The sequence below is a fragment of the Rissa tridactyla genome, chromosome 3 (genome assembly GCF_028500815.1).
Source record: "Rissa tridactyla isolate bRisTri1 chromosome 3, bRisTri1.patW.cur.20221130, whole genome shotgun sequence".
NCBI lineage: Eukaryota > Metazoa > Chordata > Aves > Charadriiformes > Laridae > Rissa > Rissa tridactyla.
Genome location: NC_071468.1, coordinates 63,693,879 through 63,715,251, shown reverse-complemented (window position 1 = coordinate 63,715,251; position 21,373 = coordinate 63,693,879). Strand labels below are relative to the sequence as shown.

General features: G+C 39.5%; 1 protein-coding gene across 4 annotated transcripts in view; it reads right to left on the bottom strand.

The window, feature by feature from the left end:
- MAP7 (microtubule associated protein 7) overlaps positions 1-21,373 on the bottom strand; it is a 121,223-nt gene that overhangs the window by 96,316 nt on the left and 3,534 nt on the right. For 3 of the 4 annotated variants that reach the window (XM_054194695.1, XM_054194693.1, XM_054194694.1), the window contains exon 1: positions 13,298-16,604. The exons of the other annotated variant lie outside the window; for it this stretch is intronic. In XM_054194695.1, coding sequence (XP_054050670.1) covers positions 13,298-13,427 — 130 coding nt within the window. In that variant the 5' untranslated portion in view covers positions 13,428-16,604. Of the gene's footprint in view, positions 1-13,297; positions 16,605-21,373 lie in introns of those variants that run through there. 4 annotated transcript variants of the gene reach the window in all.

Genomic DNA, 21,373 nt, shown 5'->3' with positions numbered 1-21,373 from the left:
CTATTTTCTTTCTAAAATAATCAGATTTCAAGTACTCTAATATTTTTCACTGATGCCTTGCAATACACGTCTATTGTAGTATGTGGGTGAAGGGTAGAAGCCTATTTGCGTAAGGCCAGATGGAGGGAGAAAGGCTTCTCTTCATGTCAAAAAAGTCAGCTTTCACCTTACTTTCACCCTAAGCACTTCACCACAGCACTGCTTCCTACTTTGCCACAGAGGCTGGGATTAGAAACATTGCTGCAGTAGCAATCCTTGCTTGTAGAAAGCTTTGGGGATCAGCTGACATTAAGACATCCCCCAAAAGGTACCCACACAGACAGTGGTAGCACTCAGACAAACACCACTGATGAAAAAAAGTTTAACCCCTATACTTCACCAAAAATCACAAGCCACACTATAATATGTTATAATGCCTTACCTGGGCGGGACAGAGAACAGAAATACTTTAAAATTTGTGACTTGTTATTTGTGATTTCCTAGGATGACTGAGCAGCACTGTATCTGCAACATTTACCAAACTGTTTAAAAGACTAACAACTGATGTAGCGAACATCTCATCAAGTCCATGAACAGGCAATCCAATGCAGTGATGGCAGACCTGCACTGCAAATCACCCTGGCAGGCAATCTCCATTGCCGCCTGCTTTGCCACCAGTACCTCAGCACAAACAGCTTTTGGATCTGCTGGCACACAAAAGGCAGAGCTCAGTGGAACACAACCAATATGCTATGCAAGCGGCCCATTAAAACAGCCCAACTCTGCAAGCATCAGTGCCTGAGCGGCTCTGACCAGCTGCAACTCATGCTAACCCTTCCCAACTGGGTCACAGAGTAGAGCATGGGGGAAACAGCAGAAAAGTCGCCAATGATGATTTACATAAGCCTCAATGCTCCCCTTACTCAGCAGTGAGTTGTATCCAACACAAATTAACTCTCTTTCAGCAGAAAGTCCCAATTATTCTGGAAGGCACGTAGGACATCAACATTACCCTTCCTTATTTTCCTTATTGTCTTTTCCCCCCTTTAAAAAACAAGGCATAACACATAACCCAGCATTGCAGTACTTTACAGCAGCACAAAATAAAGGTATTTGGCAGGTGGCTTCAGCATTTAGAATTGCATGGCAGTGTGTTATATAACAGGAAAGCCAGAGCTCATTAGATTTTCCCATTTAAAGATCCATGACCGCAATAAAGAGTGAAAGTTTAAACATGTGCAGTGATTTCACAACATCTTTTAATGCCTGCAAGTAGCAAAGTCTCCTCAAAAGGTTTATAGGCAAAACATTTTGCTATCATTTTGTAAAAAAGAATTTTGTGATATATATCCACCTCACAAACACATATGTACATGTTTTACTACATATGAAACCCTTTTGGACTATATAATTAACACTGTTTTAATTTAAAGAACATTCAAGCAAAAGCTCAATCAATCAAACAAGCTGGGATAAAAGAAAGGGAGAACATGCTGTGCAAAGAATGGGAAGTAGGTGCACTGTTGCTCAGTCACAAGTAATTAGAGTCTCACTGGCTGGCAGTTTTTCCAGAGTAACATTCAATAATCCCTACACAGCCTGAAATATTTGAGTCAGACAGGAAAGCTCTCATTATAATCGCTATTGTCAGGATGTCCTATGAAAACAAGTTTCCCCTGCCCAGAAAGAGAACCAGAGATTGTTCCTGTAAATGTTACTAGACATGATATTTATCACCAGTTATTCTCTAAATCACAAGACTTTTCATGTGAAAAGGCAGTCCTTGCAATACAGGTCTTGGAAGGGCTGTTAACCAATAACTGGTTTTCCAATAACCAGCATCAGAAGACACTTGCTTTAAAACTAAAAACCAAACCTTCCTCAAGTGAGGAACATGTTTACATGTCTCCATGTTTACACTGTTATATCTTCTCTTGACTTGTGACTCTCGCTCAATCCCAGCCTCCTATCTCAGTGCACTTTCACACTACACTCCAAAATGAGCAGGTCAGGTCGGATATTCTGTGGCAGAGAACTGGTTGAGAACAGGGAAGGACAAAGGCTTTAAAAATAAGTAAGTGGACCCTCACACAGGCACACATTACAAAAGGTTTTGTAACCAAGAAGAAAATTTCAAAATCTTACTTTGAATTACAGCTGTTGGATCTTGCTTAATCTACAGAACATCCTGTTTATTAGTATGCAGTAACGACTTCAACTATTCTACTGTATCACTATAAGAAATATCTTGGCTCTCTTTAAGGACTGATAAAACAGATGTCACCAACATCACAAACACAAAAGTAAAACTTCCCCTCAGGTTGCTCCCTGGCTTGTTTCTTTCTAAAGCCATGTTAGCTTACATGGTTCCAAGAGCAGGTGCCTGCTTCTGCGCCTCGCTGGTTGCAATGTGTCAGACCACACTCTTAGAAGCCACAACAAGGGCAAGCAGGAGTTAAAGGTAACTAACAGATGAGGGTAGCCTCTCTCACTAACACAGACCCCCTTAAAGCTTTTGGTAACTTACTAGGTCAAGTTTACAAGGCCATATTGTGGTTCCCTCCCCTACTTCAAGAAAAAAACAAAACCAAAAACCCAAAATCCTAACCAACCAAACAAAAACACAGGTGAAAGCACCTCTGCCTGAGAACTCCATTAAATACTGCCCTGCAGACTTCCACATTTCATCAGCAGAACCATTTACCTTGATTTATTGCAAAGAGCTACAACCATCTTAGTGCTAAGAGCTTGCTACTGGCAATTATCTAGATCTTTTTGATAAGTCCTAGGATAAGTTTAAGAAAACTCCATAATCAGAACCTAGAGTATAAAGATAAAGAACAAAGAATGGCACTTCCTCAAAATTTAAGCTAAATCTTCACTGAGTGTTAAAGGGAACTGCTACCAGCAGCAAAATACGCTGAACTCCTGTTAACAGCCAGGCAATGGCAGGTCCTGTTTGCAGAGCTAAGATGAGCATAAATCACCTCTGAAAACCTTGGGGTCAGGAGCCTATTCAGAACTCCCAACACATTGTAATCAGAGATGCCATCTTCATTTCTCAGGAGAGGACGATCAAACCGTCATACTGTCCCCTTCAGTATTTCAGCACTGGAATGTTGCTCATCACCCGGATGCCACAAACAGGTGAAATCTGTAAGGATAGCGATTAAACAAAAGTCTAACAGAAAAAGGAGGCATCCATAAGCATCACCATCACATGAACAACACAGTCTTCACTGCACTGCTTTCCCGTGCTCTGCATGTTATCGACTGTATTTATTTTAAACATATAACAGTGAAGAGCCAAGCTATTCTGCAAACAATCTTCAATGACACCGAGCATCTGAAACGTGGGTTACAGCAGCAGTCCAGGTAACTCACAGGGACAGTGAGGCTCACAGAAACTCCCTGAAACAAACCAGTTGACAGCTGTGCTCCTTCAACTTGGTGAAGAAAAACCCTGGCACAACAGTAAATAAATACATTATGGAATATTTCAGAAAAGACAGATTGGAAGTGTAAGGACATACCAAATGCTGATAAGCCCAGGCACAAAGACAAGCACAAGCTGCTTGGTCTGCAGCCTGGTTTTATTGCCAATACCTTGCTCAGCAGCTGGTTGTTGCTGTCCTTTTCTGGTTGCAGATGGCAGTTGCAATCTGCTTTTTCTTTACCCCTTTGCCCTCTTGTTTTGCTGTTCAGACTGCAACTAAACACAGCAGTTTAACACAGCCAGATGACTGTAGAAGGTTGTTTTGGATTTTTTTTGTTTGTGTTTTTGTTTTGGTTTGGGTTTTTTGTGTTTTTTGGGTTTTTTTGGGGTTTGTCTTTTTTTTTTTTTAAAAAAAAACACAAACTACTTTTTTTTTTTTTTCCTTTGCTGCAGGGAAGAGGAGAGTGAGGTAAACATGTTTTCGTTTTTTCTACTGAAAGGGAATGCACACAAAATGTGAAAGTAGCATTGTCCAGAGTTTGTGTGGACTGCATGTCCAAGATGGGGAACACATTCCTCATTGAAATAGCTATTAGAATTACAAAAGAACGACAGGCAAGAAGGTTCAGCAGTTTATTTTCCACCATACTGCCACTGCTGCACTCAGAAGTATAAACAAGTGCAAACTCCACTGATGTAACACCTCTGTGTCTTCAAAAACAGCTCAGACACATTTCATCTCATTCATGCTGTCTTAGCATACAAGCCAAAATTCAGTATTGTAATTTTCATCGGTGCATTAGTCAGCATGCAGGCAATGAGGAAACTGACTTTGAAAAAGGAAAAAAAAAAAACAAAAGCTAGAATTGGCTGCGTAAAAGGATGATTCCTCACGTCAAGGGTGGGTAACTGGATAAACCTGCATTTCCAAAACAGCTTTCTGAAAAGCTCTCTGAAGCAGAATTGAGAAACAGGATAGCTTTGTACACTGAGATACAACAGCGTGAACCAAGTTCTGTCAGCACTTCTGTAATAAACCTTACCTACGCAGGAGTTTAAAATGAAGCTGAAAAAGACCTGGAATTCAACAACAGAAAACCCAAGCCTCTTCAGCACACTTAACAGCATGTTTTAGGATTTTATGAGATTTTAGGTCCAGGACCTTTCACTGGACTTTCAACTAGTCAGATTGCCTCTGCCCACGACATCAGCATTATGATCATATTCACATCAATTAAATTAGAATTTAGGCATCCTGCAGAAATGTTTTGGTTCTGTATGTTACTTCCTCACTCCTTTTCCTCATTGTCCCCCAGCACACAGACAATAAAAATTCTTCTTAACATTTTCTATGTCAGCCACTATCCTCAGATCCTTCAGGAGGCATCCCCATTCCTGATAAGGAAAGAGAGCACGTTTCTAGCACAGCATACCATGCAATAGGAGGTGACTATGGCACTAGGCTGCAGTTCTGAAGACAGAACTCCATCAGCCAGAGTATTTCCTGACTGCAGGGGTCTGCAGCGGCACCAGCCTCATTCCACAACCCTCCCTCCAATGTTAAACAAAAAAAAAATAAATCAGCAGCAGATCACAGAAGAGATCTGTGAGCAGTTGCACTTGGCATGCCAGATTGTGGAAAGACAGCTGTTCCTATGTCTGCTTCAGATGTAAGAGGAAGACCCAGAAGAAAGTTGACTTTAAAAAAAAAATAAAAAAAAAAAATCAACCTCCATGTGAAGGACTAGGCCGATTAGTAGGCATGATTGGAGGTTCAGACTGTAGCGGTATTAAACAAGAAAGTTAGACTGAAGAGCAGGTGGCCAGTGACCAAACTACAAATTCAGTCCGTAAGTACATTGAGTCCCTTCTGGGTCTTCGAGCATGTTGAGTATTTCTCCTGTGTTGTTGAGGTTTTTTTGGTAACTCTCAACTCCTAAGCAAACTGACAGTTTGCCTCCTCTTCCAAACTGATAGTAAATCTGGCCTCCAACACACACTACTGAAAACCACTTACTGAGATTAAGGACCAGTTGTAATTCCACAACTATGACTTCTAACAGGAAACTCCTGGCTTTCTCTGAAGCCAGCTGTATAGACACTAATACCAGAAAAGGAAGAGTGCTTCATCTAACTGAGTTTTTATTCATAAGTGAAGGACATCAACTGGAAGATTTCTATGATTTGGAATCTCTGCTACTTTCCATATTTTGCTTCCCACCAGTCTCAGCATATGCCTGTGCTCGATTTGCTCAAACTCTTGATTCCAAACCCAGCTTCCTGTTGTTGACATCTGCACAGATAAACTCTATAACTCCAATCTACAGAAGCATAGCTAATCCCAGAGAAAAACTGTGTTGCCTCTACAGAGCTAACAAGGAAAAGTAGGTTTCAACAGATCTCAAACAACTAGAAGATAATCTATTTGCCCAGCATTGATAAAAGAGAACAAAAACTTCAATGGACTTTAATCCGGCAAACAATTAGACTGAGAGAATCTTGTACTATCATCCCATTGAAGCTACAGAAGGTATTATTCTAGTTCAAAGTAACTCAAGAGTTCCCCAGCACGGACAGACACACAGGGCAGCTACAGGTCTGTGTCAGTACTGACATAGCAGTTCAGCTTTCCACCGGCACAGCCTGCCCCAAACCCCTTGTCTTCCCCTCTAGTACAGGGACACAGATTCTACTTTCTGGAGAGACCTGCATCCACGTTAAGATGCAGTGACCTGCTTACTGGAACTTTGTTTTTCTAGCCATTACCAGCAAGTTAATCATTTAAACGAGAAAGTGAAGTTAACATTCAAGTGCTTCTCCTCTGAAACTGCTGGTATAAAAAGAAAATTTAAACAACATGCATGCTATCCCTAGTCATTCCTACCTTGAGCCTGCCTAAGCAGTTATGCTACATCTGTACATACAGATCACTAAGATGGGGTTTGAGACAATTTGGATATTCAATGGCTGTCATAGTCAAACCTATAAATCAATGAGATGGGAGTTTTGTGTAGAATTTGGTAAATGTGATTCCACTCCTCTGAAAAATACTTTGCCTTAGGCAACAAGATGTGAAAGCCCAAATTTCAGAGTACTGCCTAATTTCATTTCTGTTGTTTCATCTGCATTTTTATTTACTTATTAAACACTGCCCATAGCCTCCCTCACCTTCATTATACAGATTTGACCCACAGATGTCAGCATCTACTCATACCATGCTTCAACTCAATGCAGGTGCAACTCATATGTACGAGTTTTGAGTATCGCTTGGCTGCAAAAACAGTGCACTGTGAGATTCACCTTTAGTGACTGAACATAGTTCATTAAAATAGAGCAAATTGCATCAATCATTGTGGCATTTGTTCTCCTGGCACATTACTGTTGTGGCCTGAGGTTGAGTAGACTGGGTTAAATAATTCCTCAACATGGCTTAAAAAACACAAGTTCTGAAGAGACTTCTGATAACAATAAAAAAAACTCTTTTGAGAAGCTTTCACTTGGAACTCTTAATTCTCAGATACCAGAAAAACAAGTTCTCCAGTTGTAATATACAGATTTAATTTAAAGAAGCAGGGGGGGGCGGGGAAGCACAACTACTCTTAGTTGAGTAAGCAAAGAACGTACATGTGTGAGTTCGTGCAGAAAGAAAAATGATGTACTCCCACCAATTAAGCTCATCATCAGCACTTGCTCATGGCCAGAAGCAACACTCTAGGCCAATGATCATTAATTTCTCTGGGGTTCGATATAACAAGCAAAAGGTCTTCTCTTAAATATAAAGCCAGACTTCTATGTACCTGGATACAAAGGCAATGTTGAAGGAGCGAATGCATACAGCAGTTTCTGAGCAAGCTTGCAAATAGCAGCAAGACTGCCAAGACACTTGGCAAGACCACAATCACAAAAACATCAGGGGTTCTATCTGCAACATATTTCTTTTATTTCTTTTAAAATATGTGCTTGGCTATTGCCTCATTTTTCCACTGCAAAACGAGAACATGGTATGAACCAGGCAGGTGTAACACGGTACAGACAGGGCATAGAGGTCCGTTTCTTCTTGCTGTCATCTTATTCCAATGGCATATTACTGTACAAAGCCCTTGAAATAGTATTAATTCCATATTTTCAGGAAAAAAGAATGCAACAAGATCTCAGAGAATTTCAAGATCCTTGGACAGATCTACCACTTTCCAGGTTTCTCTCTCTCACATAAGAAATGACCATAAGCCTACATTTTCTGCGTGGTTGGCATCATATTCCCAATTCAAGGTTTCTAAAGCCACTACTTTTACAGTGGTAACAGTGAATAAGGAAGAAACTCCGCTGCTTGCTATCAGTCTTTCATGAGTGGTGTTTCTTATTATATAAAGCTTTCTTGAGAATTGTCTAAATTAAATTGAACTCCAGCCTTTTTGCAACTTCAACAAGCATTCTGTCCTGCAAGTACAGTAACCAAATACTGCACCCTGTTCTCACATGGACAGCTCTGATGAATATTATGTTATCATTTATGTCTTGGTTGGAATAACCCTGTTTACTTACAACAGTTACTTTGCAAAATTCAATCTTTTCCCTAATTGGGATAAGCCTCAATTCACATGCCAAGTTAACCTGAATTCCTTTTAACAAATATCTTAAAGTCTATCAATGTTGTACTTTTTTGGACTTTTGCCATCCACATACTCAATATCAAGTATGCTCCCTGAGCACATGAATACAGCACAGGCTGTTCCCCCCACCCCAAAAAAAAAAAAAAAAAAAAAAAAAGAGTTGACAAAAATATACTAACACAATCCTCCAGAATCAGCACTGGAAGCCTCTTCTCAGAGCTGAGCTAGAAGTGTAAAATGATTCTTACCCAGCATAGATAAGCTCTCAGTAATCCCAGCACACACTTCGATGAACAGACTGGGTTACAACGCAAACCAAGTCCTCAGACCTGGGACACTCACTCTCAAAGCCAGAGGGACTGAACAAATCAGATTTGCTCCACTGGTCTGCAGACATATTCCCTGCTAACCCTGAGACTTCCAGCACATTCTCTTTGCTTTACTGCAAATAAATTACTTCCTGTTAGGATGTCTTTGCCTTTATTACAAATAAATTGTTTTATGCTATCCAGCACCTACAGCTATGGATGGTGGAATCCTACAGAGGAGACAGCTTTGTAGTAGCTTCCTGAAAAAAAACAACCACAACTTCCTTCTGCACCCCCAACAGCTGCAAATTAGGTAGTGAATATAGGGATTTTTTTTAAGACTGTACCTCCCAGATACTTTGGCAGTTGGTCTTAAATAAGCGTTCAGAAAAATCACAGATACTTTTGGATCCCTCTTCTTCTGGCCTTGGCCAGCAGAAAGAAAGAGGAAGTGTAGAGGAACGTTAGCAGATCTCACTGGAAGGTGCAGGATGACAAACCACCTTGTCCAGGTTCTCAGCCCTGCCCTTTTACACAACCAGCACTGTAATAAGAATTGGTGCCTTTCCTTCCTTCCACCCACTCTTTCCCCTAACTTTGCCTCAAATGCAGATGGGCACGACAATACTACCAACAGCCATGAAAACCTCCAATACTTGATTTTGGTGAGCCTTTAACAGCTGCTCACTGTCCTGCCCAAACCAAACCGGAGGTCAGCCTACCAATAAGCGTTAAGAGGTCCCGCTGGGAGAACCACCATCTCAGGCAGTTTTGCTGGTTTAAAGCGTGGAGGAAGCCAGAGACCAAGCTGTCATTCTGGATCCAGCCGGAGGCACAGACTCCGCAGCGTGGGATAAGATTACACTTCCACACCCCATGCAGTACCTGTTTTGTAGGTATACAGTTTCAGTTTCCAGGACTATCAGTTTAATGCCCTTGAAAACGGCAAATTACCTTTTCTTTCAGGTATCTTAAGTTTGTGTTTGGGTATAGGCACACAGCTACAAAGTAACAACTGAATTAAAAGTTAGACAGTCTAAGTTTAATAAGGAATATCTATTTCCTCAATACATACAAAACACCAAGACTAAGCACATTAACAGTCGTGTTAGAAGAAATCTCCCTCATCTCTCTGGATGAACAAATCTTACATCTGAAATGAGCATTACACAAAAACGTTATCATCCACAAAACAGTAGCAAAATCTGCTGGTAATCACAGACATTACTGCCATGCACCAAAGGACTGGAAAAAGCCCTTTTCTTGTTTTCAAGATGACAAAGAATCAGTGTTACTGTTCAGAGACCTAAAGCATATATGTCTAGCTTTGTATTAGCAGCAATACTCGCTCAGCAGAGTAGAGGTACACTGCCTTGAGCAGTTTTAAATAAGCAAGCAGGTGAAGGATTCCATTGTTAGGTTAGTTGAGACTTCTTTTCATTCATTTGACATAACTCATAAGGTAGTTATTTCAGTTATGACTTATTCATATTTCTAATCCAGAAATATGAGCACTATTTTTCTGTACTCTTCAAATGATAATTTTAGAAACAGAACATTATCAATAGTTTGAGAAGTATTCCCCTCCCCTCCAAGAGGAAGGACAGGAGGCATCACTTAGAAATTTCATAAAATTGAGTAAAAGTTATTAAGACTACATCCAGGGTGCATAAAATCAACAAGGCAGGGGAGGGAAATACTAAGGCTAATTGAATTGCTTATGCCTGAATTCAAAGAACGGCTGAGGCTAAATTTCACACAGGATGAATACCTTTAATTAAACACTGATCTACGTGGATATATCTTTGTGATTTACATGAAGACCAACATTCACAAACTATCTTCAGTCACAGAAACAATATTTGTTTTACAACACAAGCTTTAAGGGAACATTGAAGCTGTTAGGCATGTAGTTCTGTGTCTGATCTACCTGGTTTCTTCACAGATATAGTTGCAGAACTGCTAGAAAACTGGTGAGTAAAACCAAAAGCAATTCAAGTGCAAAATAAGCTTCTGTAAACCCATACACATTGTATTCGAAGAGTGCACTACATAGCAAAAGTCTGTTATGTTATAACGGGAGAGCAGAATAGAGGATGTTAATAAAACTAAAAAAGGCAGTTCAAAGTAATTTTTATTTGCACTGTTCTACTACGCAACAGCTGGGCTTCAAGACCCTGCAATAGCGGGTGCTATAAAGACATGTTTACAAAAATGCAGGCTTCGTCCCAAAGGCAAGAGGACGAAAGGAAGTTAAAAGTTAGTGAAAAAGCAGAGAATACAATTCACGTCAAAGGAAAGGCAGTATCAGGAGCACGTGGCTACAAAAATCACTGCAGGCTTTTAATATCTCCAGATTAGAAAAAAATCCTTGACAAACATTTTCATTTCATTATTTGTTTACACAGGAGGAACAAACTCATTGCCTACCAAGACTTCTCAGATTACAATACGGACAGACAAAGACAAGAAAAGAAATGTCTGGTGTCAAAATCAATTTGCAGAAAATCTCACAAATGTTAGCCACTTTATGTTCCACATAAATATTTGTTTCCCAGATGACAAAAACAACTCTCATACAAACTCTAATCAAGTCTTAGTATTCTAAGAAGACCCGAGCTACAAAAATGACAGTTATTTTAAAACTTGTGATAATATTCGAATATTCTTAACGGAGGAACAAGGTGCTTTATTACTTTGGAGTATCGTACGTATTAAAGGCCTCTTGTGTTTTGAACTGCTGCACAAAGACAGGTCCAGCACGATCATAGAAACTGCAGATGAAGACAACATGTAGCCCACCTCCCATGAAGACAACACTTAGTATGTGCTAGGGGTGGGGGAAAGAAAAAAGAAACAGCTCAGGAGCTGCAGGTGCTTGCTGAACAAGCAGGACAGGTAAAGAACTAAGACGAAGCAAACACTGTAAAGTAGCAACAGAACAACAGACTCCAAAAGACTCAAGGAAGCCTCACACGGGTCAATCACACATCTAACGTTTCTGCTCAGAGCTTCACTGGAGTGGCTTCTTAGTACTGGGAAAGTAAAGGGAGACCACCATCCTTAATACATGCATACTTCATGATAAGGCATTCCAGCTCTAACCCATCTAACCACTGATAATGTATTCAAATGTACAAAAAGGTAAATAACTACGTCTATCAGTATGCAAATGGTGTTCTACAGACAGTATGAGCCATTTTAAGCATTTACGAAATGAAAAACAAGTGAGTATACTTCCAAAATATTTTGTACAGCCTCCTATATTATTTCTCACTAGGAACTTTCAAGGTAAACCACCAAATTTTTATCTTATTAAAACCACATGCACTTGTTAATTTGCTATCTGTGCTCATGTGCACATTTGTCTACTTACATTTCACGGCAACAAGAGAAAAAAAGGAATAATCAGGAATAGAATCTTAGTTATAACAAGAGAGGCAAAGGATAAGCACATCTGTATAACTGCTGCAAGTAGAGAACACTAGGTAAGTCAACAAGAACTTTTACCCTGGGAAACTATCAGTATCATTGAACAAAACCTGGAAAATTATTGCTTCTTAGCTTTGTGGACTGTTGACTCTGGAAGTCATCCAGTGGGTGATAAAGGAAAGTAATATGCTTCTTAAAACATTAAAAACTCAATAACCTCACACTAGAGTTTGCATCTCCATTTTATATGGGCAGTTTCAAACATGCAGAAGAGCAGGTAACTATGTACACAAGACCCTAACACGTTAGGCACGTTAACAATGACTAGCTATATATATTTTATCACAATGCTGAAATCTGTCAGGTTCTTTACTATTCTGAGAAAAAAAAGTACAAGCTGCAAACTCAAAAAATCTTGAGTTCTGAATTTGTTTGTAACAGCTACCAAGCTACCTTCTTCTTTCAAGAAAAAGAAAATAACCAGTTAGCTGTAAATGATTCAGCTCTAATAAATATACATACTATAAATTTGCTATTTAAATGCTTGCTATGCTAGCCTCTCCTCTTACATGGTAGAATGTTAACATCTGAAATTTGAAACACTCTCTTGAGACTACAAACTAACATTCGTTTTGTAAACAAAAAATCTGGTACAATTTTTTCCCCCAAATAAGACCACAGAACGGAGTGCTCATATAAATGGAATCACTTGATCACAAAAAAGAATAAAAATTCTAATGATCAAACTTAAAATTCCAGTCACAATTGTAAGGTGTAGGATCCCTGCCAGACCAACAGAATTAAAACACTAGGATCCATGTGGAAAATATTAATTACATGATATAAGATAAACAGTGGATACAAAGGCTTGACAGACCCCTGTCATAAATCAATGGCCATCAGCATCCTTCCACCACCACCACTCACTTAGGTTAAACACCATAAATATTTTTCTTTAGCAGTTACAATTTGATGGGATTTGTTTGTTGTTTCTTTTTTTTATTTTGTCAGACTTACCAAAGTATTTGGTATTTGAACACTGTGTATTTTTCTATACTATGCCAAAGGTGTGCTGCCCCTTATGCACACGAATGGAAGTATAGCTAATTTTACATTGTCTTTGGCAAAGCTGTCTTCTGTAACAGGCTGGTATTGCATTCTGCAAGCCTGCAATCACCTTTTTTTAAAAGGAGTGTTTATCCAGACTGTACATGGAAATCAAAGAAAACATACAGAAACTCACTGATATATTTCTCATGCAGGACCCTTATCCCTACTGGAAAAAAATGGGGTTGATAACTAAAAAGTATTTTTTCTTCATATCCAAAGCAGATGATTGCATAACAATCCAGGAGATTTAAATACAGACACCTATCATGCCCAGTGCATTTGTGGGTGCCAGTGTGCATTGCCAAACTGCACCAATCACTTACAGACTCTCTACAGCATGCAGAAGAGCTAATAAAACATTGTGCCTGCTGTGCAGCATATTCTACACACAGCCCTGATCGCGCTGCAGAACCGCCACATACCTTTCAGTCTTTTGGAATTTCCGTTCTTTTGCTGCTCATCCTCTTCGTTAATGGTGAATAAACCCAGGGGATTTGGCCTGGCACTTTTCTTCAATCTCTCTTGTCGGAGGGCAGTAGTTGAACCAGGCATGCTGATGTTGCCTCTTGCTTATTAAAAAAAATAAGTAAGAAACTGCAGCCCCTGCTTAGCCGCTAGCTGCAACGCTGCCTGTTCATTTGAGCACTTGTAATAGATCCCCTATGGATAAGCAGTATGCAAACAGCTGACAAATACCAACATCCAGTCGGCCGCGAAAGGCTTGCAGCCTTTCCCCACCTTCAAGAAAAGCCCTAATTAAAGGCACATCGGTTTGGATGCTGCTCTTCGCTGCCTTAACCTGTTCAATCAGATCCCAGCCCACAGCTCCAGGTTCCTTGCTGCAGCACCTTTTCCCCTGCAACCCTCTTCCAGCTAACAGCACACTAAAATATTCAGCACGCCACACAAGAGGAGAAAATATGATACGCCGCTGTTAACAGTTGCCCTGACAACACTGACACATCCTAATCAAAGGGGTTCTGTGAGTGTTGTCTCCTCAGCTGCAGCAAGCCGGCCTCAGGAACGCCGTCTCCCGCACGCTTGTGGAGAGCTGGGAGCGCCTCGGTGAGCAGGGGCTGGTCCTTCCTCCTCGCAGGGTGGCAGGAGGATGGAGCTCTGCTTGCACAAGCAGATGAGCACGGAGGGGAAAGAAGCCTGGAAGGCTCCAGGCATGAACCTGCATTTCGCCAGCTGCTCTGTTTATTCATGTTTAGAAATTTTAGCCTAATCTAAAATAAAAACAATGACGACGAGTCTTCTTCCATATATGCATGTGTTAATCACCTTCCTATGTAGTGCATACCTTTCGCATTAGGAATGCATACACCCACAATTATAGGCAGGTGTTGGAACATTCTTTTCCATGTGTGAGAACTCAAAAATCAGGATTTATAGCTTATATAGACAACATAGGACAATGAAAGGACTTTGGGAGTGAATATGCTGTATCACACCATTAGTTTTACAGCACCAATCATTAACATTCACTTTGCAAAATTAACAAAATGCAAACAACCGGGATCGTTTTAATTAGTTGGATTTCCTTCATATGCTGTCATTCTGGGTTTTCTTTAGCCATTTACAACAGAGCACTTGCTCACAAGTTTTGCAATCTGCACGTTCCATCCTTCACAGCTCCAAATGCCACTATACAACATGCTGGATGTTTTACCTGTGAGACCTTAATGTTCTTTCTCTTCCACCTTTCTAATTCAATGTGTGCTCACATTTCAAAATGCTACTGAAGAAAAACTTTAAGCTACAACATCTCTATAATGTTAAAATTACAGGATTTTCCCCACTTCAGATTTTTTTTTTTTAAAGAGAAACTTGATGTAACACAATCATGTGCCACAAGATGGCACAGACATTAGTTGACAAGTCTGCAGGTGGCTCATATTGAAAATGCAAGATTACACAGATGTATATGATCACCTCAATGACACGGGTAAAATGATACCAAAGAAGAGAGGTCAGAGTTTATGACAGTCAACATGATACATTTCACAGTGGCCTGGGATGCTCTTTACAGAGGAGTCCGGGATTGTGCTCAGCTAGCAGGACAGCTCTGTCCTCACACACCTCAGGATGTGTGAGATCAGCCAGGAAGCCAGTGGATGGAGAAGAACACAGCACCACCTGAAGGCTCAGTTGGACCATTCTTCCTTCTTCTCTAGCATGGGCACAAGACACCCACAAACCAGAAGTATTCTACAGGAGAGCAGCAGTTCTGAACCAAGCCCACAGCCCACCTCTGGTAGGTATTTCCTCCTGGCTCCGTCCTGCTGCTCAGCTACACCTTGGACTCTCTGGGCGTACACGGAAGCAATACATGATGACATTTATCTACAGTTAAAGACGCTTTGTAATAAAGGGTGTGGACAAAAAAAAAAAGTAAGAAAAAAAAAGCTCTAACACAAGCTGTTCTTTAGCTCAGCAATTCGCCTTATGGGGTGTATACAGGCTACTACATTGTCCTCTAAGAGAAGCAGCCCCATTCCTCAAATCCCATCCACTTAATGCCTACCACAATCCACCAATCTACCAATACAATCACAGTTCAGCTCTTACCCATGGGTGAGACTCTCAAAAGATGGAATGAGGGCAAATGTGTATCTTAAGGGCACTAGATAATTTTTGTTTTTTCCTTTTTACATCACTTTCAAATGCATTATCAGTTAAACCACTACACTTAAACACACCCACTTTCACCCACTGGATTCTATAGGTATTATTATCTGCACAATACATTATCTGATATGCAACAGTCTTAAACAGCAGTTTGAACAAAGCCTATTAGGATAATTATATTGTGATGTGGGAAATGTAAATACTTATAACAACGTGCTAATTGATGTTTCTGCTTTAACATCATGTATTAAGGCTTGATATCTCTACCTATGAAACGAAAAACAAGTTGAAGCCAGCCACCAGAACAGTCACCATGATACCCACGTGCAGTGTACTATGGGTACTCTGATAATTTTCAATGGCTGAACTCTAGATTTGCTATCTTCTTTCATTCACAGGATTGTTTCAGTCCCTGTAAACTATCCAAACATTACAGGAAGCTCATTACTGTGATTTAGATTATAATGACTTGCACATTATAAGTTCATGTTCTACAGCTACTGTCTTGTGAAGCATTCTGCTTCACTGCAGTAAATTTTTTTCCTCTTTCGGGGGCCTGGGGGAGGAAGACAAAAGGCACTACTCAACACAAGTTAGCTAACTAACAGAAAGGAAAAACTTTGTGAAGACAAGACAATTTGTATCTTTCACAAGAGCTGGCAGGCTGTGATAACTAGGACTGTCTATGTTTTTTTAAAAAAAAAAAAAAAAACAAAAAACCAAACACAACCAACCACTTGATGTAACAGTAACTGGAAGACATCTTGTATCATTAGGCATGTCAGGTTACATTATAGAAACTCAAACCAACTTAATGCAGAATCATATACAATTGCAAAAGGGACAAAATTTATAGACAATTTGCCTATGAAAAGCCCTGCAAACAGAAGCACTAATAAGACAGTGCTGAATCACAACACACAGATTTTTCCTCCCGCTTCACAAGACACCTGTTGTATGTTCACCACACTACATTTTATAGGAATTTCATGTCTTTCTCCTGCTATTTTCTTAGCATAAGAGCAGTTAAATTGCTATTTTAAAGGAACACCGTACACAAAGAGCAAGCAACCAAGAAAGGCAGGGTTTGTCTGGGGAATCTCCCCCCAGAACAACACTGAAAAGCAACAAAAAAACCCACCATCCAACCCCTCAACACTTCCAGGTCTCAATCTGGAAGTTCTCAATCTTAACATGCACAAAAATTTAGTGTTTGCCATTATTGTGAAACACAGATATGACCATTCATTGAATAGACGACTAGTTAATCTTCACAGTGTTCAAGCTTCCAAATATTTCCTTCTTGGGAAGAAAGATCAGGAAAATCAAGGTACAGTTAAAAGCTCCCATCCTGTTCTGCAGAAACAGTAAAACAAAAATTTTCAACGTACCTGCCCATCAAAACACGTAATCATATTTTGTATGGACATTTTCAACGTTACGCATTTATGTCAAAAACTTTTTTAACAACTCATTTAAAAATATATAATATAGACAGTGCTAGGTCATAGACTATCTTGAGTCAGAGGGGACCCATAAGGATCATCAAGTCCAACTCCCTACTCCTCCCAGGACAACGTCGGAATATATGGAGACTAACTAAACTCCAAACTCTATCTCTCCCCAGTTTCCTTCAGGAGGCTCATCTCTGCGCATTTACTTTCTACTTCACTAGGTTTTAATCAGGCCAAAAGAACCAAGAAAGTAGAGCCTTTTTTTCCCCCCATCCCCTCAAGTGGGAAAATAGCTATTTACTCAGCATCAAAGGACTCGAAACCTTCTTTTAAATGCCATGTAAATCTAGGACAGAGAGAAATAGCCACAAAAAGACAAACAGGATTCCCGCCTGCCCTGCAGTTTAAAAAAAAAAAAGTTAAGTTGGAAGTAGCAAAAGTAGACACTATATCATAAAAAATGCTTGCTTCCATTAAGCCAACCACTGTCTCAAACATCATGCACACCTAATTTTTTCCACTGCTGCTCTTGTATTGTAGCTTCCTTCTACCTTATTCTCTAAAAAGGACAAAGAATAACCTCATCTTTACAGAGGTTTCTAAGTCTTTCTTCAAAGGTCTCCAAGGCCTTACTTTTATATACACGATAATAAAGGACTGGCAGATTATTTTTACAGCAGATTAATTTTTTTAAACAACTTCAGTATTCAGTGTATAAACATCTGATATAATAATTGATTTCTTCTTTCCACCTTCTTGGAAGGAAAAAAAGGCCCCTTACATTAATCAGTAAGATTGAATATAAAATGCTAGAGAATAAGGGAAACCTTCATCTTTTTGACTAATGAGAATCCTGCTGTCAAGAGCATAGATGCACTCTGAATATCTTTAAATAAGCAATGAGTTGACTCACTTCTAAAAGTTGAGGCCATAAAACCACAGTAGTTTCATGAACTTATTCTTCATTCATCCATTCAATTAGGTGGTTCAACTCAAGAAAGAGCAGAACCATTCAGCCTTTCTAAGCAGACATCCACTTAAATATGTGCTGGGAGAAAGAGAGTGGAGCAGCAGTGTATTAAGATTCTTCAGAAAACAAACTTAGAAAGGCACATTTGGCTCTTTTCACCTTTCTCTCCTGGAGTTTGAACAAACATGTCTTTATTCTGGTTTCATATCTCAGTATTTCCCTTTCCAATAAACTGAATTCAGAATTATTATCCATATCTGCCTAAGAGACAATGAATTTTAAATAAGCTAGGTCCAGAAATGAAAAGCAGACACCAGGTCTTTATTTTCCTATCAATTATCCTGACTACTTTGGCTTACCCATTTTTATGGGTCCCATCATATGTGCTGCAAAGACTGAGCACATTTTAGATACTACTTTGCTCAGAACAGTAAGATGACCTATTCTTCAGCCACAGAACTGTAGGTGCTAAGAGCAGCCATGGCAATCTTCTCATGTGATTATGGGAGACCTGCTTCTCCAGTCCCCACCACATCCCTACCCAACGCACTTCCAGTGAATCACAGGCAGGCAGCTGTGCCAGCAAGACCCTGAAGCAGGAGGCAGCTCCACCAGGAAACACGCCTCCGCACATCTGCTCAGGCACAGAAGGCTTCTCTTAGAGGTGACTTCTTCCCAGTTTCATCTCGGACATGCACAGTGCCACACACTGGACCGAGGGACGTTAAGACTCCTCAGAAGTGACCAAAGAGAAGGTAAGCATTAACTCTTTTCCCTTCCATCAATTAAAACTGAACGTACGTGCATGCATGCCCAAGCATAGGGAAATTGAGGAGAAGGCTGGGAGCCCTGCCCTGTTCTGACTCAAACTCAGTCATCAAAGCAGAAAACATATGAACGTGGAGGCAAGAGTCTCATCATCCACAAACACTTTGAACACATACACACCAATAAAACAATCAAATACGAGACGTACATTAACAAGTCTTGTTACATTTTTAATTAAATGGATTTGCATAGTATGACTAATTATAAAAATTGCACAACGCATACCATGATGAATAAAAATATATTAGATCATTCTTAGCCAACATTTTTTTTTTATATATAACAGAATGATATTGGATCAGGCCCTATAGTAGAACATACCATTTAACTTCAGCCAATGCTGAGTTAAATAACTAAAGGCAGTGAGGAACAGGATCTTCACAGGGCTATAGGAAACAGGAATTCAGAAGAAGACAGAAGTCAAAGCCAATTACCCTACTAACTAACAGCCTGGGCCATGTTGCCACTGCTTCTCCTGTAAAAAGAGCTTATTTTTTAAATACCTAGTTTGTATACATGTCAACAGAACCACATGCTTGTAAAGAACTCAAAATTAAGAGCACTTATGTACTTAACTAAGCTTTTTGGTAAAAGCGTGAACATACTTCAAAGAAAAGGCACTAAGCTTTTTCATAGAAATGTGAACATACTTGAAAGAAAAGGCAATATGCCAAGACCAAATAAAAATTTTCTCCAGTGTTGTATTACTGGCAGTATCTGATGGATGGAATCCTGTGAACTACTTCATGCTGTGTTAATTAGCAGTGCTCTCCTGATATCTTACTTGCCAACATGTTTCTTAGAAGGTTACCAAGAAGTCCGGGCTTTTGGATTCCATTAACTTTAGGGGAGAATACGTTAGAGTATCAGACACAAACAAAAGAAATATTTGGAGACATCAGTACTTTATTTCTTCCATCCATAATCTAGTCTTACAGTGACTAGCATTTTGGAGCATAAATCATGCCATCACTTACATCTCTGAAGAATCTCAAAGTCAACAGGAGTCAGAGTTGCTAATTCTGTCCATTTGACTAGTAAGGCAGCCTACCCCCCATACATTAACTTAATAGACAATTTAGGGTCGTTTTCCTTGAACTCTGACAGATCTCCTAGGATATATTATTTTCATGACTTTTCTCCAAGGCCACAAAGGGTATAAATACACCTTCTATTTATTTTAATGAAAGCAAAGATTGATTTTAATGAAAGCAAATATGGCATGACTTCAGAATCAATACTCAGGAACTGCTGCAGAATTAAATCTGAACCAGTTTAACAAATGCACCATCTTCTCATGGTCTTTTTCACCTTAAACATGTATAATATGCACATAGCCAGTTCTGCCACAGTTCCTAGCAGGCCACTGCATTTGTTTAACAGAAGTCACATACAGGGGATCTCCTTCCTGAAGGAAAGGTGGGTATGCAAAGAGAGTTACCACAACAGCATTAGCAGCATGCTGTGGCTTGTATTGTGGGTCTAGACGTACGCACATTTTTTCAAATGGAAAAGAAAGTATGTTGTTGCAAGATTATACAGTATTTACATAATTGAGGCAATTTTTGCATATTTAATTACCTTTAATACCACAAATAATTTTCAGCTGTAAAGTATTAAACTTGTTTATCTGTGATAGTAATACACCAGCCATCATACAAATAAAATGGCAGCCATCTCAGATTGCTGTAAATTTACAATTTTTACAGTTTGAAATAGCACATACAAAGGAACATCCATTTTCAAAGTGAAGCCCAAGCGAAATGCCAACGCATACTACTTTAGCTAGATTAGTAGAAACTCTCTTCCCATAGGGAAAGTAGCACATAAGCCAACTGCTCCAGCATCATTTAACAGGCTTGATTTTTCATGAACTCTGGAGGTTTTTTGGTGGCAGTGTTTGGTTTTGGGGTTTTTGGTTTTATTTTTTGTAGTTAGGGTTTTTTTTTGTTGGTTTTGTGTTTGTTAGGTTTTTTTCCTCACCCCCCCCCCCCCCCCTTCTTTTATACTAGCAGTGCTGGGAGTAGGTGGGTGGATAAAAACAGCCTGACTCACATTACACAACATGCATATAAAAAGGCTTGTTCAAACTTTTCCACAGTGTGTAGCCCTTGCACAAATATTACCAATGAAAGATACCAAGGAAGTACTTTAGCAGCTTTCTAAATCTGAGGGATGGCTTCTATAAGGATTTTAACCCTCTCAATCCACACTTTAAAATTTAATTTAGTTGTATCATTTTCATTCTACAAGCTACTGATAAATCAGAGTCTCTCTGCATTCAGAGCTAAAGTACTGACTCAGAAAATTGTTAATGAAGAACCAATTAAGTAATTGTAAGATCTGGTTTGAATAGGTTTTAATCAGAGAGGGTTGGCAATAAAAGAATTACAGGTCTTCAACCCAACTTATATAGTAAAAGATAGGAAATATTCACAATAGTGCTGATGTTTAAATAATTATGGATAGAAATTAGAGTACTCCAACAACATACACACTTCCAGTGTTTATAAGCATATACTATCACAGCAATAAAACATTTTGCTTCAAATAGCCGTTACCTTTATGATGCCTTGCCCTCTCATAACCAGGGTGTAAGTTATGAGGCGGAGCAA